Consider the following 23,419-nt stretch of genomic DNA (forward strand, 5'->3'; position numbering starts at 1 on the left):
ACGTCCACAACCCAACGCCGACAGGGTGAGAGCTCAGGACACGGCGTGCCGCGTGTGCCTGGTGCGCTTCATGATGTGGATGCGCGGCGACATGCGAGGCCCGACCCACCAGCCGCCCGTGTATCCCCTGACGGCGTCGCGCAGGCGGGCGACGCGGGCGCCGCGGCCGACGACGGGGCCTGCGTCGTGGTGGCGGGGTGCGGCGCCGGGCTTGAGGACCTCGATGCCGTCGTAGCCGTGGACGACGCCGACTACGTGCCAGCTGCCGAGGGCGGCGGCCGGGTCCTCCATGAGGGCGTAGTCCATGGTTTCCCAGAAGGAGAGCCGGTCGAGCAGCGGGCTGTCCTCGGTCTTGTCGAAGAGGAAGACGGGCCCGGAGGCGGCGGCGGCGGCGGGGGGGGGAAGGAGGTCGGCGAGGGCCGAGGGGCGGGCGAGGGCGAGGGGAAGGCCGTGGGGGTTCTGGCCGAAGAGGGTGAGGCCCGTCATGCAGGTCAGGACGTCGGCGTGGACGGCGAGGGTCGGGGCCGAGGCGTCGTGGCTGCGGGCGACGAGGGCGTTGAGCTGGGCGAGGGCGTCGCCGCCGGGGTAGTTGAGGGAGGAGACGAGCAGCACGGCGGCGCTGGCGGCGCAGGAGGCGACGAGGGCGAGGGCGAGGGCGAGGGCGGCGAGGGCGTAGGCGGGCGACTTGGCGCGGCGCGAGGCGACCAGGTTTGCGCCGAGGGCGGCGGCGGCGGTCAGAGGCGGGACGGCGTAGAAGACGAAGCGGGCCTCCTTGTGCGGCTGCAGGGAGTAGATGGCGACGAAGAGCAGGCTGGGGACGGCGAGGAGGCGGGCCTGGCGGCGGGTGCCCGGGTGGGCGAGGGCGAAGAGGACCAGGGGGACGGCGAGCGGGTTGAGGAGGAGGCGCGGCAGGGCCGAGGAGAAGTAGTAGTGCCAGGGGGAGACGCCCCAGTCCGAGGCGGCGCCCTGGACGGCGTTGAAGTAGAAGGCGGCGAGCTCGGGCCAGAGGGGCCTCTGCCAGAGGTACGAGTCGAGCGGGACCGAGATGGCGAGGGCGACGGCCAGGGTGCCGACGACGAGGGCGACGAGGCTGCGCAGGGCCAGCTGGCGCGAGGCGAGGAGCTGCAGCCCCACGGCGGCGAGCAGGATGGCCAGCTCGGCGCGGAAGATGGCGGTGGCGAAGACGAGCAGGCCGATGGCTTGCCGGCGGCGGACCCGGGCGCGGCGGGGGTCGGTCTTGGGGAGGAGGAAGGCGAGGGCGAGGGTGGCTTTTTGTCGTGCCCCGTGGAATGGGTTGCTGATCAGCGACGAGGGGGGAGTGGAGAGACGGGGCAGTCAGGGGGGAGAGGGGAGAAGAGCTCACTCAGGCCAAAGGCAAACATGTTTGGCAGGGTCCTCGAGGCGTAGTAGACAACGTGGAACTGCGCAACCGTCATGAGCACCCACCAAGCAGCCACGGCAGCGCCAAACGCCTCGGCCAGGGCCCTGCGGAAGACGACGAGGGCGGCGGCGTTGCAGGCGGCCAGCACGGCCCTGACGACGAGCTGGGCATGGCGGAAGCCGACGAGGGCGACGGCGGGGCGGGCGACGGCGGCGAGGACGACGGGGCCGACCAAGGAGCGCGGCACGGCGCCGGGGAAGGCGAAGTGGTCAAAGGCGCGGGCCAGGCGCGCGGGCGCGGCCAGGGGCACGCCGTAGACGAGCACGTCGTGCGCCGCCTGCAGGTTGAACGACTCCTCGACCTTTGTGTGCGGCGACGCGGCGAGGTGGACGAGCGGCGCGGCGAGGAGCAGGGAGTCGAGGAGTAGGCCTTGATGGGGGAGCATGTTAGCGTTGGCCCATGGCGGTTTGTCTTGTTTGGTCCGGACTGGAAGGCATGAGCGCTGGCAAGCGTGTGTTACCGGAGGGAGCCATTGGGCTGTTGATGGCGGATGAGGATGGTTCATCAGAGAGCGGGCGTGAGCGAGACCGACGCGGGCTGTCTCTCCCTCTCGGCTCCCAAGCTGGACCGGCCTGACCGTCGAGCACCAGAAATATTCCTCACGGGGAAAATGAACAACCAGAGGAACAAAACAGCGAAACGAGGCCGTATCTCAAGCGTCGGCTCACCAAGCGCTGCGACGGGCAAGGTGTTTCCAAGGCCCCAAGAAGATACTTCAGTCCCGTACCCGACCACGCGCAGCAGCCCCGGATCGGCACAACCTATCTCCCCCACCGACGAGGCCACCACGACGGGGGGCAGCAAGACACGACGACACACGACCCTTCCAGCTCCCGATCCGCCCGGCGCGCCGCAACCCCCTTCCGTCTCCGACAGCCGCATCGCACCGCGCCGCCGTCGCCCAAGATGCTCTTCTTCGGCAACTTCCTCTACATTGCCGTGCTGCTCATCAACGCCGTCGCCGTCCTCAGCGAGGACCGCTTCCTCGCCCGCAGTACGTCCGCTCCTCTCTCTCCACCGTTGCCCTACGGGGACGGACAGAGTCGTTCGACACGCATGGCCGTGTGCGCACACCACCAGTGAAATACATACATGTGTAGAGAGAGAGAGAGAGAGAGAGAGACATCGTCGCTAACCGCCTCCCCTCCGCACGCAGTCAACCTCTCCCCCGCCTCCTACGACCCGGCCTTTGGCATCGGCGCCGACGCGAGCATCAAGGCCAAGATCATCCACCTCATAGCCAGCATCCGCACCATTATGCGCAGTGCGTCACGACCCCCCACCCCCTCCCCTGTCCGAAACGACGGGCGACGAGACCGCACCAACTAACTGCCAGTGTGCCTTCCCAGTGCCCTTGGTCTTCATCAACACTGTCATCATACTCTACGAGCTGGTGCTTGGATGATTTGCGTGCGAGGGAAGAGGGGTCGAGGCGAAAACAAAATGGCCATTCCATAGCGTCGGCGAATGCGGAATCTTTCCCGGGTCAAGCAGTCGCCCGGCGGCGGCAGAGCAGCTGTCGAGAAGACCAACACACTTTTGACGACGGCCCAGCTTTACATGGCTCACCACCTTGCCAATGCTCCACGCGAGCAAGAGATGGAACAATAGGTGCTAGGGCTTTCATGCCAGCCCGATGCTTCATTATCTAGTCGCTGCCCAGGGCATCCTTCAAGCCATCATACAGTCGTCGCAGTACGACCAAAGACGGCTATGGACCATCTCGTGCGTGGTGTTGTTACAGCATCCCGCTCGTCAATACACGGGCTCCATGCATTCGTTCCTTCATCCGCGACATCCGTGACGTCTCTCGACCGTCATGTCATGCCCCCCTGAACCCGGTCCTTCCAAACCAACGCCAGAATCCTGACATGTAAATAGCCCAACCCAGGCCTGGCTGCCAAAAAAATGCAACCCAAGTTCGCTTTCGATGCCATCTTCTCCGTACGCGCAAAGCCGGCCAGTGTATGTTCCGTCGTAGACCCTTGTGTGTCTCGAGCACCGCAGCCCTTGCCGGTGCGGTCGATTCGATTCCCCAGCTTTTCTTCCACCGAGTGAGCACCAGATTCACGCGCAGGCACGTGGGCGGGACCATGTGCTTCGTTCACGACAGCAAGTTGCCGCTCTTCTTGCGGCCCAGTCCGATGCTGAGGCGGCCCTTGGTCTTCTCTTGCTTCTCCGGCGCATCGCCATTTTCGTGCCCTCCGGAAGCCGTGTCGCTGATTCCCTTGTCTTTGTGGAAGAAGCTGAAGCTCCGTTTCGACATGGACTTGCTACCCCTCTTGGACCTGTCGAGGAGGCTGCTCATGGACCCCGAGCCATTCGGCTCCTTCTTTTTCGGCTCCTCCTCCTTGGCCTCCGTCCGTTTGCCTTCGTCGTGTGAGCTCTGCGGCTCATCTTGCTCGCTCCTGCGAGCCTGGGACCCCCCAAGTTTCTCATCTTTTCTCCTCTTATCTTCTTCCTTGGCTTGTCTCTCCCTCTCCCTCTCCGCCTCCTTGGCTTGTTTTCCCCTCTCCTTCTCCGCCTCCTTGGCTTGCTTTTCCTTCTCCCTCTCCGCCTCCTTGGCCTGCCTTCCCCTCTCTTTCTCTGCATGCTTCGCCGCCTTTTCCGCCGCCTCGCGCTCCTTCTTTTCTCGCTTCTTTTCCTCCTTGGTCTTGGCGTCCTGCTTCGCCGCGATAGGGCCCGTCAGAGGGGAGGCGGGAAGCGGCGTCGGCATCGGGGGCACGTCCCCCACCGGCGGCGGACTGGGCATGTCAGGTGCCGTTCTGGCATGTGACAACCTGGACATGGACTCTCGCTCGAGTGTCAGAGGAGTCGGCTGCGTCGTCTGTCGCTTTAACGGAGCCGTGTCTGCCTTGTCGCCGTCCTCGTGCGCCACGTGTGCAGCCTGGGTCGCCAGCTTGACCTCCTCCATCCCTTCCCTCTCCTGCTCTTCCCTCACCTTCTCAAAGGTCGTCTCCTGGTAAAAAAGAACGTACGCCGTAGCCATGCCGGGCTTGTCCCCGAAAAAGTTGCGCACAAAGTGTTTGTCGACAGGCTCAACCATCTCGTCGTCAAATAACACCCAGCCTCGGTCCTTGGTCTTGATTATCGACACGTAATGACCATGGTAGACGTTTCCGCCGATGTGCACGACAACCGCGTACAGCTCGTACAGGCGGTCCGGATCCTCGGCGTCCTCGGTGGTGTTGAACATGCGCAGGTGATAGGGGTACACGACGCGGTGAAAGAGCTTCTGCAGGCGGCTGTAGTCGTCCGTGTACTTGAACCGCTTCAGATGCAGCGTGAGCACCTTGGGCAACCGCTTGACCTTCATACGCTTCTCTGCTTCCTGCAGCCCTCCGCAATGGTCGCAATGGAACTTGTTACGCTCGCAGAGCATCTCTTCGGCAGAAAACTTGCGCAGGCACGACGTGACGGACGAGTGCTCCTCGAGATCGATGGAAAGATCGAGGAATGTCTCGTCTCGCTGCGACGCCGTCTCGCACGTCAAGCATTTTGTCTCCGAGGTCAAGACGCCCTCGAAAATGTCGTGGACCCAACCGGTGCCCGGGGAGCGGTAGCCGTTTGTGTTGTTGGCCACGGTGGAGCCCAACGCGTGTCCCACCGACTGCGCAAGGCCGTTGGGCTTGTTGGCCGCCTCCTGCTCGTGTGTCTTGCGAGCCTTGGCTTCGACGTTGGCGATGACGTCGTTGAGTACAAGGCCGTAGAACTCGTGGGCGTCTTGATGCATCGAATTGCGAAACATTTCATTGTCGCGCTTGAAGATCTCGAGGAAGCGCTGGGGGCTGAGGACGCCCGTCCGCGTTTTGCTGTCCATCAAAGCCAGAAATATGTCCTTGAGCCCCGTAAAGGTACACTCATCCATGCCGTACGCCACGGCATTCTCCTGCGCCAACTCCAAGATGGGCCCTTTGAGCATTGCCTGCTTCTTTTTGTACTCGGGCGTATCAGGCTTGTCCTCGGGCTTGATCCCGGTTTGACCGGACATGGGCTGACCCGGGCTGATGACCTGTCGCTGCTTCATGGCCTGGGAGGCCGGGAGGGTCTTTTGTTTCTGTTGTAAGGTCGGGGGAGTCGGGTTCATCAGGGGTCTGATGGTGACGTTGACCTTGGGACGGATGCCGTTGGGGGTGTCGGACGGGGAGTGCGGGGGGTATTTGATAACATTGTCGCGGAAGAGGTCGGAATAGAAGAGAGCCTGAACAATGGAGTTGCAGTAACTAGGAGAGCAAGTTAGTAGGCCGTCGGGGCTGCAGGGGCGCCGCTGTATACCAGGTATTTCCAAACTAGGAGATGCAGGTCAGTCAGGGGCCGAAGCTGCGTTTATTGGAAAAGAAGTTGAACAGGAGAGGAAGGGGGCAAGGCAAGCGATTCAAGGGAGAGGCACATTTTCAAACCCAAAGAATCTGTCACTGCCATCCTCGCGCAACGGCCCGGCATGCTGGAGCATCCGTTCCAGCGGGGTGACCTCGAAGAGGGACTCGTCCTTTTTCTTGGGCTGCGCATCCTTGGTCGACAAGATCGGAGAGACCTATCGGGGAGAGAATCAGTAAGTGCCGATGGCCGGGCGACGCGCGCGTTGGCTGGGAGAGACAAGGCCAAGGCCGAGAGCCTCGTCGTGGTTCGTCTGCCCCCGGCTCCCTCTTCCTCGGCCTCGCTCGTTGCGTCTCGCTCGAGCATTGACGGCGATGACGACGCGGGTGAAAGGCGGTGGACGTACCGAACTGGCGCTCTTGATCTTGTTGAGGAAGCCGGCCATGATGGGAGGGCTCGGGCGGTCAGCGGGGCGGCGGCGGAGGCGGAGGCCGGACGCAGGCAGGCAGAAGAGCTGCGCAGCGCCCGCTAAGAGATTGGCTGGACGAGGACGTGGGAAGTCATTCGCGACGGAGGCGATTTCGACGGGAGCGGGATCTATCGATTGATTCCTCCTGATGGGATTGGAGAGGAGGAGAGGACAAGTATCGGCAGTGAGGAAAGCAGAAGGGATAGTCCAGCCTTTTTTCCCGGGGGGAAGGGGCGTGTGCGGATCTGCGGAGCGGACGAGCAGGAGACGGGGGATAAGATGATACATGGGGTACGGGGTGCTTTTGGTGGGTGGACCAGGTATCCTTTTGCGTCACTGGGGGTTGGGGAGTGACTTGGCGACGGGTACAAGATGACATGCAGAGAGTACATCCGGCCTCTGTTTAAACTCGGCTGCGGCAGGCAGGGACTACGGAGAAGCCTGGGGTTGGAGGACGGAGGGGATGTACGAGGTAGGTACAACCACTGTATATGAGTTGGTACCTGCTGAAATACGCAGACTTGGGCTGGAAACACCGTAACTTATATTTTCTTTTAAAACCTGAGCTGGCTGGGCAGAGAGACAGAGACGGAGAGAGAGAGAGAGAGAACAGTCGAGTGCAACAAAGTGTTGGTTCGAGAGCGCATCATGCCTCATGCAAGGCATCGAAATGCATGACAGTACATACAAAGGGAGGGAGGGCTGTTGGGTGGTGAGGGCCGCTGAAGAAGCATTGTAATCAGACGTTGGTGCCTGCGACGCGGATTCTGCCCTCGACTTGGATGGTGGATGGTGGATGGTGGATGGCCATGACGGTCGATTGGAGGAGGAGGCGGATGGTGACGACGAAGAGGCTGTCTCTGCCCCTCGCCTTGTCTCTTTTCCTAGGAGCGCGAGAGATAAGGCAGTTGTCAACCTGACGTCGTGCCGCCTTCAGATGGCCGTGGTACCTACTGTGCATAAGCCGATACAGTGCAGAGGATTCGTAGAGAGAGCCAACGGCTGTGACGTCGCTGCAGGATGCGATGCAAACCCACACACTACTGTGCTGTCCAAGGCTAAGTCGCTAAGGTAGGGTAGGAGGTAGGTGGGCAAGGCACATGTGTGCAGAATGTATTGTAGTCTGTAGCATGGACTGAGAAGGGCGCCGATGAAGCGTTCTGTTGGCTGCGGCTTTGCTGACGACCAAAGGCACGAGCGAGGTTGGTTGCATTGCAGACGAGGCACCACCTACTGTACCCAGCCTAGATAGCCGCGTGCCGTCGAGACTGACTGCATGCGCTGACGAGGTGCTTGCTGGGTCGCCGAGAAGGTATACGACTAAAAATATGGACAAAACAAATCTGACGAGGCGCCAGAGAGAGAGGGGGGGAGAGAGGGGGAGATGGGGGAGGAGAGCCTGGGATACAAGGTACTGTACGTAATTACTGTGCCCCGTTCGTTCCCCGCGATGCCCGACTTTGGGGAAAAGTCAATTCGCCGTGTTTCCCTCCGCCTTGGCGCATCCATGTTTCCTTTTGTCGCGGGCGATGCGACGCCACCGCATGGCTTTCCGAGGCTGTCTCTTGCTTTCCCCCCCGGCCGTCATCAGCCTCTCGTCAATCGCCATCTTGACGGCGCCTGCCCCTGCATGCCTTGTTCGCCGCGGGAAACTCGTCCAAGTCGGGACATGTATCAGACACCCTCCCTCCTCCAAACGCCCCTTGTGCGAAACGAGATGCAGGTAAAAATAGAGCCGCCTTTGTCGCCTGATACCGCCCAGACATTTATTTTGGTATATTTTTGGCCCCCAAGCGTGCCGCCCATCCTCCTGCCCGTCTTCAAGACGTGGCGTGCCACTCGACAGTGCACACACACAGAGACACACACTCACACAGACACACACACACACAGAGAGAGAGACACACACACTGATAGTCATGGTCTGCATGCCGTCGTCTCTCAGGATACGTACCCGCTCGCACCTCGGGCGCCGAGTCACTCTGGCACAACGAAGGCTCCCGACCCCATCCAAAATCCCCCTGCGCGCCTTCACTTCTTCTCGGTCGGAGGAGGCGGACCTCCGGTCGTCGGCAGGCCCATGAAGATTTTGAAGTAGTCCTGTGCGACGATGGCGTCAGTCCAGAGAGAAAGCAAGGGAGAGAAGGGGACAGAGATAAAGAAACTCACATAAATCATCCACTGCAACCCCGTCAGGGTGCCAATCATGACAATGCGCACCGGCAGGCCGTTCCACAGCCCCGCGAAGCCAATGTCGCGGTAGATGCGCCCCATGGCACCGCCAAACGCCTCGCCAGGCTCGCGGCTCGCATTGAGCTTGCTGACCATGACGTCGGCCGGGTGCGACACAATGGCGCACAGGATGCCCGCCAGGTAGCCGCCCGTAAACGAGACGCCCGTCTGCGCCGCCTTGCCGTAGTCCTTCTTCTCCCCCGGCAGGCGCCGGTACATCATCTCGACAATGGTCTCGAACGAGGCAAACTTCATCATGGTGTAGGGGATCTGCCGGCCCCACAGCGGGTAGATGCCCTTGTATAGGCCGGCCCAGCCCTCCTTGGCCGTGACGGCCCGGATGCCGGCCACGGTGCCGGCGTACGGGTTGGGCATGCTGCCCTGCATCCGCACCTTGACGGCCTCGAACGGGCACAGCGCCACGTCGGCCAGGAACTCGGCCGACGCCGACGCCGCCAGGTACAGGCCCGTCTTGTACTTGGCCGCCGCCTCGGGCCCGGCCATGTCCGAGTACGTCTTCTTGAAGTACTCGTACCAGCCGTACTTGAAGGCCCCCTGCGCGCTGTAGCCGAAGAGCGTCGGGCTCCAGCCCGTGAAGATGCCGCGGAGGCCCTCGGCGCGGTAGATGCGGCCCCACGCCTGGAAGTTGCTCGTGTACAGCTTCGGGTCGACCTGCCGGCGCGTCTTGACCAGGTCGAGCGGCGTCACGGCCGTGTGCGTGAGACCCTGTTTACCCTCGATGAGCAACGACCGCGGCATCTTTTCTCAGGGGTACATGACTTACGCAAGCCATGAGGCCGCCCACGGTGCAGGCGGCGTAGAACTTGCCCGAGTAGAGCTCCATCTTGCCCGTCTTGGCCTGGGCGGCGGCGCTCGCCTTTTCAAACTCCCTGGCGGCCTCGTTGCCGAGCTTGTTGGCCTTGCCCTTGGCGTCGTCGACGGCGGAAAAGGCGCCGTACAGCTCAGGCCGTGCCTGGTACGGCGTCGGCCGGGCTCCGGCGGCGGCCATGGCGGGGCTGTAGCGCGAGCCCTCGAGCGACTGTGCCTTGGGGTAGAGGTATGACATTGGCGGTGGGCAGGCCAAGTAGGAAAAAGGCGCTTTGCCGTGCGGGTGAGGTTTCGAGCTGACAAGTGTCGTGTGAGTCGACCAATGCTGGCTCCAGCTACCCCAGATTCTGCGTACAAACAAGCACTTAGTCGTGGGCGGAGTTAACGGGCGTCAGCATGCCGAGAGGTGCCCGAGCACACGCTGAAGCCATGACATCATCGGCCTTGCCTTGTTCCAGCGGGCGGCCAATGTCGTTGCGAGCATCTAGTTATGCAAAAAGCATCAAAGACGTTCTCCCCCCACCCGGTTTAACCATCACGTGCCTGTTCAACAGATGCCTGCTAATTAATGGCAGCTCCCCCAGCAGAGTCGAGGCGGCCGGCCCCGCTCCCAGTGGACGGACAGCGAAGACGGCGAGCCCCCTCCGGCCCGAAGCCTGGCCCCACTGTCCGGGGGCCACCTGGCAGTGCAAAACTTCAGGGCCCGCACCCCCGCCAGTTTTCCATCCCTGGAAGCGCCGCCAGATTCCCTCCACGCCATCGTCATCGCCGCCTCGACTCTCGCGACCAGCCCACACTGCAACAAGCCCCCTTTCCCCCTCTTGTCACTCCACGCCCACACAGAGCCGTCGAATGGCGACGACGGTTGCTGCCGCGGTGCCGGCCGCGGCGCCCAACAAGGCGTTTGTGTCCAAGTGGTCGTCGCGCTATCGCGGAGTACGTCCGTCAAACAACCCCCCTCGCTCTCCTCCACCGGCTCTCGCTCTTTGGCCGCGTGGACATGCCGTCCCTGATATCGGAGCTCTACTCGGCTTCATCTCGCTGACAACCTCTCCAGGCCACCGTCGAGGACCTCGACCCCCCCGCCGCGCTGTCCCTCAACCCCTCCGACTCCATCTCCGTCGCCCTCCTCGCCGCCTTTGAGCGCGACTACACGCACCTGACCGTCGTCGCCGCCGACACGCGCGCCCTCGTCGGCTACATTTCCATCCCTCACCTACAGGCCCTGCTCGACGCCCACCGCGTCCAGCCACAGGACCCCCTCTCCGCTGCCATGACGCGCTTCCAGCGCCGCGGCCGCGCCTACCGCGTCATCACCATGGATACGCCCCTCGAGGAGCTCGAGGACTTTTTCCGCGCGGGTGTCCCCGACGGGCCCTGGAAGCAGGAGTTTGCCGTCATCACCGACGACAACCGGAGGTTCGTCCTCGGCGTCGCCACTGTTCAGGACCTCGAGGAGTTTGTCAAGAGGAGGCCGGCGTGAGGGAGGGGCCCTGGTGCCGGGACGAAACAAGAATTGATGCAGCGCCGTCTAGAGGCGCGTGGCGTCGGCTTGATGAGGGATGCAGGCCGAGTTGAAATAGGATGGTGCGCCGTCGCTGTCCCCCACTCCCACCCCCGGAGTCGCCCAGGACCATCAGAGAGGCATGCGTATGCGTCTCTTCCTAACAAGCAAGACTATCGTGTAGCGACGGGCACACATGGCTTCAACCGCAATTCCGGTGATGTCGAGGCCTGCAAGTGTACATAGGAATGGATAGCCATGGTATGAATGGTGCGGGCCGTGCCATGGGAGGCGGTCAAGACCACCCTCGACTTCGGTGAGCAGCTATCAAAGCCATGTTTCGATTTCTGCACGGGATATATCATACAAGGACCCATGTGCCGCCTCTGCGCCCCGCTCCAATCCCACGCGTCTCACGAAGCCCATCCATCTCAGTCAACAAGCCACGAAAGAGAAAAACGCACCCGTGGTGGAAGCTGCATGCAAGTGAAGCAGCCGCTACTCGACAAAGTCGTAGACGAGGCGAAACTCGGCGCTCTTGTCGCCCTTTTCGATCACCACGTTGCGGCAGTACCGCCTCTGGCTCTTGATCTCCTGGAAGCCCCAGACCTGCGTCGCCGTCCACCCGTTGCCCTTGCTGACGGCGCGGTTCACGACAACGGTGTCGTCGTTACCGTCGCCCGTCGTGAGCCAGCCCTGCTTGAGGTACGCGCCCTCGATGTCGGCGAGCCTCGCCCAGCGCGACCGGCCGTCGACGGTGCCAAACAGCCAGTCGCTGTGCTCGCGCGCGTGGTCGTCGAGGCAGCGCAGCTCCTGCGTCGACGTCAGGCCCGACGCCGACTGCACAATGTCAATGTGCGTGAAGGGCCCGTCGCCCGCCGGGCCCGCCGGCTGCTTGGCTGGGCCCTCGTACTGCTTGACCGTGATGCTGATGGAGGCGAGGCCGATGCCCTTGCGCGTCAGGTAGCCGATGCCCTGGAGGGCGAGCCCCGCATCGGGCGAGTCGGACAGTTCCTTGTTCTGTCCCGCGGGCGCACGTGTCAGTGCATCGTCGTCCTATGAGGGGGACAAGAAACAGCCACAGTAACCCACCAGGTTCCATTTGCCATTGAGGTCTTTGAGTGTCTTGCTGGTTGGTGCCGCCATGGTTTCACTGAGGGGGGAGCTTTTGGCTATTGGTTTCCAGAAGAAGCGAGGGCCCAATCAATCTCTCGATGATATACGGATATGGATAGTTTTGAGTGAGACGGGATGGAGGTAGAGAGAGAAGGGGGGGAAAGAAAGAGATGGGGGGGATTAAAAGGAGAGGGCAGAAAAGACCCGAGGTCGGCAATTACCCAGTCAATCTGGCTCCAGGCACATCCACGAACCACTGGGGCCCTTCCTTCGCCTTTGTTTCCCGGACAAAGATGTCAGAAAACCGCCCCAAAGCGGGCGCCGTTGTCACATGGCGCGGCCAACGACCCTCTATCGCTCTCCACAGGGGCAAATGGCCGAGGTCATGGAGCAGTAGGACCTTTTGGCACACTACTGCTGTATTTGCCTGACGGGCTGCGGACCACGGGCGACTAGAGACGGTGACGAGACACACCGATACCACCCCAAGGCATGGCAATCCAAGGCCCACAAGCAACCTCGTCGGTACGCCTACGCACAGACGACAGACTCCCGCGCATATAAGAAAGGGGCCCGATCCGCATCGTGACACACTCGCATTCGCAATCTACAGAACACCAGCGGGTGTCAATCGGAACTCCCACCGCCCCTGCCGGCCGTCTGCCCCTTGCGAGGCGCAACCTGCCGAACCGTGTCGTGCTCGTCTGGCCCTTGGCCGCTCGTCACGTTAGGCCCCATCAGCATCATCGTCCGTCACCGTCAATCAGCCCAAGCTACCCCATTCCTTGCTTCCAGTCGCCCTCAGGCGCTTTGTGTGGCCGTGGGCATGCCCCTGAATCTCCTATTGATACACTGTCAGACTCCCGGTCTGCACAACCGCATCTGAAAGCCGGGCCCGTGGCCGCTGCAACACGCACGCGGCCAGATGTTGCCACTTGCGCTCTCGTCTCTCCCGCCATGGGCACGAGCCATGCGCCGTCTCTCTTCCTCGGGCCGTCGAAGCCCTCTGTGGTAAAAATGATGCCTCGCTTCCTGGCCAGCTCCCTCCTCATGGCCACCACTTCATTTGTCTGTAGCTTTCAATGACTTCCTCCACCAGCTGCTTCGTCATGGTTGGCTTCTCGTACTTGAACCCCAGCACCGCCTCGAGCCGGCTGCCGTCCATGCTGAGATCCGTGTCCTTGAGCAGCTCCTTTTCCATAAAGGGAGTCAGCGGCCCTGGTCGCGTGATGCCGGCGTCGTGGAGAAGCTCCGCCCAGGGACCGAGAATTTCGTCGTTGACGTCGTCGACGACGCTGTCCAGGTTCATCCGGGCAAACGTGCTGATGAGCTGGCCTTGAAAGCCCGTCTCGATCTGAAAAATGTCGCCGATAATGTCGGCCAAGGTCCCCTGGGTGCTCTCACCCTTGTCCACCACGTTGAAGATTGGCGTTGTGCCCATCTCAGCGTTGTCCCACTTGGCCTTGCCGGCGGCGTACCAAGCGGCAATGTCCCAGAGGGCGCGAGCGGCGTCGTGGATGTGCACCGTGTTGGTGCGCAGGTCCTTGGACCACAGCCACTTCATCTCGCCTTCGAGGTGCTGGTAGACGCGCGCCATGCACAGAGCGGTCGCGACCCACTGGGAGGCGTACGGGCCGTAGACATGGGGCAAGCGTACAATGATGAGGTTGAGCCTGTTGGAGAGAAGACGCAGTCAGTAGGGGCCGCAACCGACGACGGGCGCACACCGGACTTACCCTTGAATCTTGGCCAGCTCCTCCTCAGCTTGCAGCTTGAAGACGGCAATCTTGCTCCACGGCTTGAGCTTGTCCTTTTCCTTACTGGGAGACGAGTCCGACTTGTAGACCATGCCGGTGCTGAGCTCCACGAAAGCCTTGACTTTGCGCTTAGCAGCCTCGTTGCCCACGGCCAGAGAGAGGTTGAGCGACCTCAGCTTGTAGACCTCGTCCTCCTGCGAGTATCGTGTCTCGCCTCCGCAGTTGAAGACGTAGTCCCACTGCTGCCCATCGGCGCGATCGAATATCCGGGCCAAACCCTCTGTCGAGTGTTCAGCGTCAGCCGCATGGCTCAAGCAGGCAGGCAAAAGGAGCCACTCACCGGGTCTGCTGGCATCGGCCTGCATGAACTTATCCTGGGAGCATGCCTCGGAGAACTCTGGAGCCAGCCAGGCAAGCTGGGGCAGGACCTTGTCGACTAGGCGGACGTCGGAAGCGAGGTTGTTGCGGTGGATGTGGAGGGCCAGGAAACGGCCAATGTAGCCCAGGCCGCCGATGATGAGGACCGACGGCTTGTCGTCGGCCATTGTGGACGATGGTGGCGGTGCGTGACCGTCGCGCAATCTAGGCTGGCAGGTTGCGTCGTCGCCGTTGAGGACGGAGAGGTCGCGACGCGCGTGGGAATGAAGTGGTTTTGCGCGCCCAGTCGCAGCGATGTCTTTGTCTTGGCGGCGGTGGAGCTGTAGCTAGCTGCGGTCGGCTGGGTGTGATTGGGCACAGACTCAAAAGGGGGGAAACAGGAAGAAAAGAGAACGAGGAGGAGGGGAAAGGGGATTGCCGAGATTATCACAGGCGGACCCCAATTAGAAGTCGCCGTCGAGGTAACAAGACAGGTATGGACAGGCGACGGCAGGAGAGCTGCGGGTGGACCACGGAGCCGAGACGCACCTGCCGGGCGGGCGGGGAGCTGTGATTTGGGCTGTGTACAGTATATATAACCGTGAGGGAAGTCGCGAGCAGAAGCGGCGGCAGGTCACAGCGGCGGCAGGTCACAAGGGCAGGGGAAGAGAAGGTTCTTTTTTTTGAGAGAGAGAGAGGGAAAGAGAGAGTCAGCGCAGCCCCAGGAGGCCGCCGCGAACACACAAGGCAGGTACGGAGGGCAAGGCACTCTTGCCTTGCCAAGAGCGCCGAGTTTTTCCCCTTGCATGTACGGAGTACCGTCACTTCCAACAGGGAGCAAACAAGAGCATGTCTCGTCTACCTGATACCTACGGAGTACAGTACGAGGTAGATGAACATGGCCCGACGTTTCGCCGCGTTTGCCCCTCATTCTCCTGACATGACTTCGGGTCTTCTTGGCATCTGATAAGATGTGACCTGATTTTGACCAAATCTTGAAATGGCCTCACTTGCAGCGACGCGTCGTCTCCGGATACCTGAAGCTCCGAGTCCACGTTCGTGAAGCCAGCTCCTTAGCATCGCCGTCCGGTCCTCTCCTGGAGGAGGAAAATTCTTCCTCCTCCGACCCCAAGACGTGCTATCCGGCACGAACTGGCGAGACGTTGCGCGGCAAATACCAGCTTATCTCAAAGCTTGGATGGGGCACCGCGTCCACAGTTTGGCTCGCAAGAGTAGTCAAACGGTCAGTCATCCCAGGTGACTCCTAGTTCTTGGACTCTGCTTGCCAATCAGCACATAGATGGACTTGGACATCCCAGCATTGTGTGGCCCTGAAAATCACAACAGCTCACCTGCCGTTCAGGCAGCTGCGCGCCAGGAGGTGGACATGTCAAACCGCATGTGCTCCATGTGGACGATGCACCCTGGTCAGGAACACGTCCGCAAGGTGCTTGACTCGTTGGAGGTTGGATCGTCTGGAGCAAAACACTCCTGCTTTCTCTCTGAGCCGCTCCGTCAGCCACTCTGGATACTGGGACCACTTCATGCTCCCGTTCGAGGACCCAGCAGTTCTACGAGACTGTGTGCGCGAGCAAGGCTCAGTCCAGGGCCGTTTCAAGAACGCCGGGCCGCCCGACATGCGAGCCACGTAGCGATTTCGGCCGCTTGAAGAAAGGCGTGGGTTCAGTGAAAGTTCCAGACTTTGATCTTGCTGTTCGTGGGGACGTGCCCACAAACCGTACTCATGATATCTAGCCGCTCGAGCACACTGCTCCCGGAGTCATGCTTAAGGTGAGATGGACTTGCTCTGTGGATATATGGAACCCAGGTCTAGTGATTGGCTGCCTTGCACGTGAATCCCTTTTGCGGTAACTGACGGCGTCTAGTTGTGGGAGCTCCTCGCCGAAGTCAACATCCTCGACGCAAGAGTACCAGGAAACCCAAACTTCTCGTACTTGACCCGGTTCGCGCAGATGATTCGCCTCCTGGGGCCGCCTTGTATCGAGCTTCTCTCCCGGGCTAACAAGGACGTATACGCACTTTTGTACGACGATCAAGGCACGTAATGGCCCGTCTGGGCAATTTGAGAGATTAGCTAACACCATTTAGGGATATTTCAATATCAGGACCTGATTCCTGGCCCAGACTTCAACTTCTCCAACGAGACTCGGATCCTAGACGGAGAAGATAAACTTATTTTCATCAAATTCGCCAACCGAATGCGTGCCTGGATGCCAGAGGAGAGATTCACTGCGAACGAGCTGCTTGACGATGCCTGGCTCAAGCTCCCAAAGCCATGCTGAGGGAGCTGGGCATGAGAGTGCGAAGCCAACATGCATGACATGAGCGTTACGCTCTCCTTCCAACTCCTGCTGCGGGTGGCCAGAGGTGACCCGGACACATGCAATATCCTCTATAGCTAACTGTCAGCGAGATCAGAGCCTTTCACGACAAAAGTGTAGGCTCACCGTAAGGCGCTTCCATCTTTAGAGCAAGGGACTCTTGTTCTGTTCTAGAGGACGGGATGCCCTTTTGCGGATGAGATTTTACGAGCTATTCGACACGCCGGGCGCATCTGCGCGCGGGCTGGCCGATGTTGCGTCTTGACCACTTTTCTTTCTCGCTGGCCATCTGCTCCACAGTCTAAGCCGTTGCTTCTGCTTGGAGCTGGTTAGCGAGGGATCATATTCCAACACCTGGTCTTTCTGACTTCCGTCAAACGCGTCACTTCGCCAGCCACTGCACTCGGGCGTAAAAAGCGTCAGCTCGATATCGTTGGACCTTATTCCTAACCCCTGCACCATGTTCATCCTCGCGCTCAAGCCCATCCGCATTTCGGACTCGGGAAACAGGTCCAGCATCCTGTCCGCAGCAGACCGCTCGCCGTCGGCCAGATCCGGCAGCACTTTCTTGAGAAGACCGCGCTGGACCATTACTTGCCAGTTTGCATCTCTGCTATTACGCAGCAGCCAAGTGTAGAGCTGCTTTTGATACCGCAAATCATCTCCCTCGTGCTCTCGGATTGGGATGCCTGAGTCTCTACCAAAGCTCGTGGAATCAAAAAGGCGACACCAAGGCTTCTCTGCCAGGCTCTGCTGGACTCCTTGGTGCAACACTGGATGGTGGTGATGAAGGCCCCAAATAACATAGATGCCGACTCTCAAGCCCACGGCTGGTACGGCCACCTCGAAAAGATGGATGCCACCGATAAGACCCAAGCCACGGCTGCAGTCATATTTGACAAGGCCCCGCAGCATCGGCACCGTCGGTGGCAAAGAGTCGTGCGAATAGATTGTCGGATAGCCTCCCACTATCCTGGTCGTGACAGAGTGGCAGCACCGCTGTGGCTGATTGACCACGCAGCAGACGGCATCCCTTGAGGAATATGCCTTGCCAGGAGTCCGCCCCGCGGGTCGAACGAGAAGTTTGACTTGTTTCCGTAAGCCCTGTTCCATCGAGAGGTGCTCTATGACGGTCCAGTTCGAGCCTGGATCTGGCGTGTTTGGATGTCGATGGTATATCGAGAGCGTCGTCGTGACAGGTGTGGATGGTAAGCTCCGGGGATTAACGAGAAAGATGGCGTCACAGGCGATTCGACGATAGAGGTTTGCGCCCATGTGAGAGAGCAGTATCGCCGGTCGTACAAAATAATCGGAAGCACTGTTACAGTTCAAGATGCCAAGCGTCCAATCATCCGCCCCCGGGGTCTCAGGACTAACGTCGTCAAACGGGTGTCCAGCTCGACAGGGACAAAGCCAGAGCGTGACGGTCAGCATGGTCTCCGACACTTGCATAGGCTCAGCGTTGTCAGAGAGCCCCACGGCGAGTCGTGGTATCATCTCGTTTTCAAAGTCGTAGTACTCCCGCTGTGGCACAATGGGCGGTGCAAACGCGAAAGCTTTCGGCGACCGTGCGAGGCAGCCAGGCCGTAGTCGGCCCCCGTCGGAGTCCGGCTTTGCCCTCCATAGCAGAATGGAATGGTCGTTGGAACGGGCCAGGATGGCTTCCTGGAGTCTCATAAAGGCCCTGTCCCTCTCGCCGTAGAGCAGCGGCATGCTGACGTTGAAGAGGCCGATGAGGGAGTAGGCAGCATCCTCGGTGCGAGTGGTTGAGCGGTTCGCAGCCCAGCCCATGATGACCGAGGCGTTCAAGGACCCGAGGATATCGGGGAGGTTGTCTTTTGCATTGCACGCCTCGCACTTCCCGTTGCGCAACGACGAAAGGGGCTCGGACGAGCACATGCAATGCCGGCTCGTAAAGACCTGGGGCAAGATACCCGTCCGATGGCATATGCGGTGGAAGAGACCTTGGTCCCTGGTTCCGAACTCGACCCATTTCTGGTCCAAGAAGACGACATTTCTCGGGGCGATGAGCTCCTGGAGCGTCCAGCCTCGGTCAAACCACCGCGAGGCGCAGAAATCCACGCGTCCTGAAACCTCAAAGTCCTTTAGGTAGACGTAGCAAACGGACGATTGCTGGTACCATCTAAACATGGAGTTGATTGCCTCGGAGAGCTCCGCTCTGCTGCTCTTGTCGATGCAGCAGGTGTCGATCCATATGTAGTCCAAGCCATCCCGGGACGCTCGCGCACAGCTTTGCCTGATTTTCTCGAATTCCGGGCCCCGGCCAGGACTGCCGGGGACCTGCATATCCTCAAACGTGACCTCGGATTGGTCCCAGGTGTGCGAAAGGATGGCGTAGGGCGGAATGTCCTCGTCCGCGCCCATGAATGTCGTCAGGCCAAGAGTGTAGACGTTGAGAAGGCGCATGTTGGTTTGGCTCCCACGAGAACAGGGTGAGAGAGAGCGAGAGAGAGAGAGGTCGACGGGTAGCGTGAGACGACTGCCCAGGACCTGAAGCCGTGGTAATTACGACGCGTGTAATTCTGGGGTTCAGCTGCTTCCCGTCATGCAGTTGCACCGCCACGACGTTGGCGGTAACACGCAATTGCAGATCCGACGGAGCCATTGGGCTTCCGGCTCAGCTCTGGGAACTCGTATACGACTCTCACACGTCGCTAAAGTACGAACTACTGCGTGGGTAAAACGCTCATGGAGACTCTTTTTCATATAAGAATCCCCGGTAGCGGGAAATCAAGTTTTCTCTCCTGATTGTAACTTGAGATTGAGCCCCGTCCCTTGGCTGCTATCTTTCCAAGTGTACTAACGTATAGGTCTCGTAACTATACTTGTCGGACAGCCCAAACCTCTAATCTCGGCTCAGTCTGACGCACATGTGCCTCTCAAGACATGCTTCGCACCAGAGCAGGCACTCTTGCGCCGGGATAACTCTGGCTCACGGTCTGGACTTGAAGCGCAGGGGGTCTGCCATGGCAGAACGACGGAGGGGGTGGGTGAGCAAGCCGCAACGGAATGGCCGGGCTGTTTGTTGCCTCTCCCGTCCTTGGAAACCTCACTTTTCCAGTCACCAATGCATAGTCGCTCCGCGTCTAGTCTTGAAGCCCAGGACGTCTTATCCCCCTTCGTCGGAACACACCGGCCTTTCCCTTCATCGTAACCGCAGCCTGCTCCATCGCTGCGATTCCATCCGCCTACTCCAACTGATCGGTCCGACCTGGACTCACCCATCGGTCATGCCGCCTTGGTGGACCATCCGGAATTGCGATTCCTCCATATCGAGTTTTACAACGCACAGAGACAGAAACCTGGAATCTACGACCCTCAAGTCATGACGAATATGTCTTCTGCCATAACGATCTATCGCAGCAAAATGTCATTGTCGACCTAGACACGCTTAAAATAAGAGCAATTCTTAAGCTGAAGAACTACTTGAAGATGACGTCTTCGACGCTCGCAGACCATGCTTCAAAGTCCCGTATGACGAGTATGACTTTGGCCTTGGGATACACCCCAATGAGCTGAGGGGCGAAGACGGCGGCCATGTCCGTGGCAGCCTCGCAAGACCCGAATATTGGCCGCCCCGTGTATGTGGGAAGGACCGAGAACGTTGCTTCGGCTGCGCGACCAAGGATGCGTTGGTCGCTCGGGCTGTCATTTAAGCGAAGTCCATGGTAAACAGCCTGATAGCCCAAGATGGCCAGGGCTTCGGCCATTGAGGCACTGCCGGTACGAGGCAGCCCCAGTGCGAGGACTCTCATTTCTCGTTGGGCCTCGCCAAGGTCTTTATGGACTCTAGGTAATACGGGGTCCTACGGATATATACAAGCCATATAGTAAGGGAGCCCGAGGCCCCCCCATCTTTACGTAACTTCAGTCGCTGTTTTCTCTCGTCTGCCTCGGGATTCCTTCCTTTTTTTCTTGTTTCTCGAAGTCATTACTCAACAAACGCCATGTCAGAAGCAGTCTTGATATACGTTCCGCCACACAGGCTACAACTATTTCACGGAGTTGCGTGCCTTGGCGGCAGCACCCTCGTGACTTGGCCGGTAACAGCCGCCTTCCCGCGCGTGGCGGCAGCCTCTCCGCCCCTGACTGGGTATCAGACTCGGCTCAGGCCGCTGATGGCCCCGTGAAGCACCACCGCCACCGCCGAACAGACGATGGCTGGGATGCAGGTTCGTAAAGGTTGCCTCCGGTGCCATGGCGTCGACAGCGACGCCCCTCGGAAAGAGAGGAGCACCGCGACTCACCTTCCACCCCCCACGACCCCGTGCCTACACGTCGTCAGAATGAAGCCTCGATCCGGCACCGGTTGCAGCTCCAGTCGCCGACCACCTTCGGCGCCGGAGTGGGTCCGCCCCGCCTCGGCCCGGCGCCCGGCGGCAGCAGCCGGCGCAGGCCGGTGCCGAGGCCTCCAAATGCGCGTGCATGGCGCCGTAGCACTCGTCATGCCCGCGCCCGGGGAACTGCAGCCCGCGCGCCGGCAACATGCACCCCCGCCCGCCTTGGCCAGTTCGTCGTGCTTGCAGCCGCATTGGCCGCCGCATTGGCCAGGACCGCAGGCTCCTGTTCTGCCCGCCGGGGTCCATGGAGCGGCGCGGCCCAGGGCTGCGCACTGTGCTGCGGGCGCTGTGGCGGGTACCGAGTACATGTTGCAGGGCGAGGGTGCATTAGGCTCCTAGGTATCCAAGTACTTGAGTAGGTACCTTATATAGGCCCAAGTTATCTATCCACCCACTTTCATTAACTGTACACCCAAAAAGTGGATTAACTGTGGCTGACGGCCGAAGAGGGCCGATACCGCCAATTTGTATGCACACATTCTCTACGATAAGTAGAGCCAGGTAGTAACAGTTCTCCTTCAACGATAAGGCACCCAAAATTGAAGCTATTCGTACTGCGCTTTCTATGCTGATGAGACTATTCTTTGGTGTTTACAACAGGCCTCCTTCTTCGAGTGCACTACGTGCCTGATCCGCTTCATCTAACTGTGATTCCAATTGATCCCATACATCCTCAAGGGCGGCATCGTCCGTGAGGCCGGCGACGAAGATGCAGTCTTGGGTCTCCGCCGTACCGGCTGATCGTCGTCATCAGAGACTGGCGTTTGACGCCCGGCTTGTTGATACGCCCGTTGCATCAGTGTGCCTGCCTCGTACGTATCGCCGTTTTCCTCGATGCCGCAGCCCTCGTTCCGTTGAAGTCATCGCGGCCGTTACCGTACCCGTCATCGCCGCTGGTGCCGTTGAGGAGGAGGCAGTCGTATAGCCTCAGCCCGCTCATGCCGTTCAGCGATCTCGTGATGTGACGGATCCCGCCGCGTTGATCTTGACCGCCGTGACTCTTCGAGGTTGAGTGAGCCCTTGGGGCGGCCCTTAGCCCTGATAACTTGTGGCTCGTATGGTGCCCGAGTAGGGCTTGTGCCCTGAGCGCTTGTATCGATCGGAATATACCAAAATGGGTCGAAGTCGTCGAGTGTAAGGGAGGTATTGGTGTTGATAGACTCGAAGATTCGATGGCAGCACGGTAGCCCTCGACTAGTAGCCCAATTACAAGGACATTGACCTGGCGGCGGTTTGGCCCGTTGACTTCGGGGGTCTAGAGGGATCTTGCGATGCTCATCTATTAGTAGCTTTAACGCATATGACGATACTCGCTCGCGGATCGGCATATACGGCGCCTGTAGGAGAACGTTGATATCTTGTGGAGGTTTCGATTCTCTATCGCTGTGATCTGAGCAGCCTGATGGCCCCAGAAGCGTTCGAATCGTTGGAAAACGGTCGTCAAATCGCCCGTACAGGACCAAAGGAACTTCTTCATATGAGAGTGAAGTCCTCGACGATCGAGGTCGTTGTACGCCCGAAGTGGCGATATTGATTAACGAAACAAGATACAAACTTCTCCTTCCAAGGCGTTAGCCACGTATTGCAACAGTATTGTATAGCTGCAAGCGGGTGGCGGCCTGGTGTCTCAAATTGGCGTAAACGTTCGTTGAAGCTATTCACATCTTGTGACTTGACGATCTCGTTCCACTCTTGTAGAAACGCTTGGAATGCCGGGGCCCGTACGACTCGATTGCCGATTTTTGATGCCTTAGGGAAAAATTGCTTGCATTTCGCAACGACATTCTGGTTAATATGCCACGTGCAGAGAAGGTTAGTACTGTTTTGAAGCTCGCGAAAGCTATCTAACGCCTTAAGCAACGCAGTATCTCGGTCCGTGACAGTGACCCTTGAAATGGGATCGACTCCTTCTCGCAAAGGACTAGCAGCAACGAGATAGCCCAATAGTAATGGGACTCGGTCTCGCCGTTCAAGAAGATAGAGGCAATAGAGAACGTTTTGTTATCTCGAGTGGCCGCGCAGATATTCAATAACGGCATATTGAATCGGTTCGTCTTGTAGGTACAGTCGAGGACGAGGACATCGTGATGCTGACGCCATCGATGGAAGGTAGCACGAGGCGCGAGAAATAGCCCAGTTAGCCGGCCCTGGGGATCACGACTATCTCGATGAAAGAAGTCGGACTTATCTAGCCGGTCGTAGAGAAACTGAAGAGGCGTACGGCCAGCTAGTTCTTCCTGACGGTGCCTAGCCAAGGCGTTACTCACGTCTTGAGCCGTGATACCGGCTAAACGAGGATCGTCGTGAACCAGGTCACGAAGCTCGCCAGCAATATCGGTCGGCCGGGTATTGTTATTAAACTTCCGGATAATGTCGTCGCGATACTTCTGGATAACAAGCGCCCGGTACTTCGGAAAGACCATCGGGTCATCAACAAGGCGATGATTGTGAACATCGTGAAGATAAGAGATAGTCCAGTAACCGCGTTTTTCCTTCAACGAGAGGCGAAATTCACAGTCTGTTTTCTGGGTTGCTGTATTGAGGCGACGACGAGAGATATGAGCAGCTTTATCCTTCCGATTTTCGTAGGGGCCGGCCTTGATACAACGAACAAGTGCAGACTTGCGTTGGCCAGCGTTATCCCGCTTCGATGTTCGAATGTGTAGGGCGTAGCCCTCAGCCTCAGCAACGGTAT

General features: G+C 59.7%; 10 protein-coding genes across 10 annotated transcripts; 3 read left to right on the plus strand and 7 right to left on the minus strand.

Moving 5' to 3' along the window:
• Positions 1 to 33: 33 nt before the first annotated feature.
• Positions 34 to 1,914, minus strand: HRG_11530 (alg9-like mannosyltransferase family domain-containing protein; the record flags this gene model as incomplete). Its single annotated transcript, XM_044870000.1, has 3 exons — positions 34 to 1,268; positions 1,364 to 1,810; positions 1,902 to 1,914. The coding sequence occupies 3 exons, from the start codon at positions 1,912 to 1,914 to the stop codon at positions 34 to 36; spliced, it is 1,695 nt and encodes a 564-aa protein (XP_044714897.1).
• Positions 1,915 to 2,347: 433 nt separating this feature from the next.
• Positions 2,348 to 2,846, plus strand: HRG_11531 (yos1-like domain-containing protein; the record flags this gene model as incomplete). The annotated part of the gene is made up of 3 exons (XM_044870001.1): positions 2,348 to 2,435; positions 2,598 to 2,705; positions 2,791 to 2,846. 3 exons carry the CDS (start codon positions 2,348 to 2,350, stop codon positions 2,844 to 2,846), a joined length of 252 nt encoding a protein of 83 aa, XP_044714898.1.
• A 699-nt stretch (positions 2,847 to 3,545) lies between these two features.
• Positions 3,546 to 6,203, minus strand: HRG_11532 (ubiquitin carboxyl-terminal hydrolase domain-containing protein; the record flags this gene model as incomplete). Its single annotated transcript, XM_044870002.1, has 4 exons — positions 3,546 to 4,103; positions 4,176 to 5,642; positions 5,832 to 5,975; positions 6,165 to 6,203. The coding sequence occupies 4 exons, from the start codon at positions 6,201 to 6,203 to the stop codon at positions 3,546 to 3,548; spliced, it is 2,208 nt and encodes a 735-aa protein (XP_044714899.1).
• A 2,055-nt stretch (positions 6,204 to 8,258) lies between these two features.
• On the minus strand, positions 8,259 to 9,468 carry HRG_11533 (mitochondrial carrier protein; the record flags this gene model as incomplete). Its single annotated transcript, XM_044870003.1, has 3 exons — positions 8,259 to 8,327; positions 8,397 to 9,185; positions 9,244 to 9,468. The coding sequence occupies 3 exons, from the start codon at positions 9,466 to 9,468 to the stop codon at positions 8,259 to 8,261; spliced, it is 1,083 nt and encodes a 360-aa protein (XP_044714900.1).
• A 671-nt stretch (positions 9,469 to 10,139) lies between these two features.
• Positions 10,140 to 10,770, plus strand: HRG_11534 (cystathionine beta-synthase; the record flags this gene model as incomplete). The annotated part of the gene is made up of 2 exons (XM_044870004.1): positions 10,140 to 10,223; positions 10,345 to 10,770. The coding sequence occupies 2 exons, from the start codon at positions 10,140 to 10,142 to the stop codon at positions 10,768 to 10,770; spliced, it is 510 nt and encodes a 169-aa protein (XP_044714901.1).
• Positions 10,771 to 11,289: 519 nt separating this feature from the next.
• HRG_11535 (LCCL domain-containing protein) lies at positions 11,290 to 11,937 on the minus strand (the record flags this gene model as incomplete). Its single annotated transcript, XM_044870005.1, has 2 exons — positions 11,290 to 11,811; positions 11,884 to 11,937. 2 exons carry the CDS (start codon positions 11,935 to 11,937, stop codon positions 11,290 to 11,292), a joined length of 576 nt encoding a protein of 191 aa, XP_044714902.1.
• Positions 11,938 to 12,955: 1,018 nt separating this feature from the next.
• HRG_11536 (NAD dependent epimerase/dehydratase family domain-containing protein) lies at positions 12,956 to 14,209 on the minus strand (the record flags this gene model as incomplete). Its single annotated transcript, XM_044870006.1, has 3 exons — positions 12,956 to 13,580; positions 13,644 to 13,944; positions 14,005 to 14,209. 3 exons carry the CDS (start codon positions 14,207 to 14,209, stop codon positions 12,956 to 12,958), a joined length of 1,131 nt encoding a protein of 376 aa, XP_044714903.1.
• Positions 14,210 to 15,219: 1,010 nt separating this feature from the next.
• Positions 15,220 to 16,324, plus strand: HRG_11537 (uncharacterized protein; the record flags this gene model as incomplete). Its single annotated transcript, XM_044870007.1, has 5 exons — positions 15,220 to 15,264; positions 15,322 to 15,486; positions 15,777 to 15,854; positions 15,908 to 16,079; positions 16,131 to 16,324. 5 exons carry the CDS (start codon positions 15,220 to 15,222, stop codon positions 16,322 to 16,324), a joined length of 654 nt encoding a protein of 217 aa, XP_044714904.1.
• Positions 16,325 to 16,567: 243 nt separating this feature from the next.
• HRG_11538 (heterokaryon incompatibility protein (HET) domain-containing protein) lies at positions 16,568 to 18,790 on the minus strand (the record flags this gene model as incomplete). Its single annotated transcript, XM_044870008.1, has 3 exons — positions 16,568 to 18,283; positions 18,353 to 18,620; positions 18,669 to 18,790. The coding sequence occupies 3 exons, from the start codon at positions 18,788 to 18,790 to the stop codon at positions 16,568 to 16,570; spliced, it is 2,106 nt and encodes a 701-aa protein (XP_044714905.1).
• Positions 18,791 to 19,806: 1,016 nt separating this feature from the next.
• HRG_11539 (uncharacterized protein) lies at positions 19,807 to 20,094 on the minus strand (the record flags this gene model as incomplete). The annotated part of the gene is made up of 1 exon (XM_044870009.1): positions 19,807 to 20,094. The coding sequence occupies one exon, from the start codon at positions 20,092 to 20,094 to the stop codon at positions 19,807 to 19,809; it is 288 nt and encodes a 95-aa protein (XP_044714906.1).
• Between the last annotated feature and the right edge of the window lie 3,325 nt (positions 20,095 to 23,419).

Source organism: Hirsutella rhossiliensis (assembly GCF_020360975.1).
Source record: "Hirsutella rhossiliensis strain HR02 chromosome Unknown scaffold00021, whole genome shotgun sequence".
Classification (NCBI taxonomy): Eukaryota; Fungi; Ascomycota; class Sordariomycetes; order Hypocreales; family Ophiocordycipitaceae; genus Hirsutella; species Hirsutella rhossiliensis.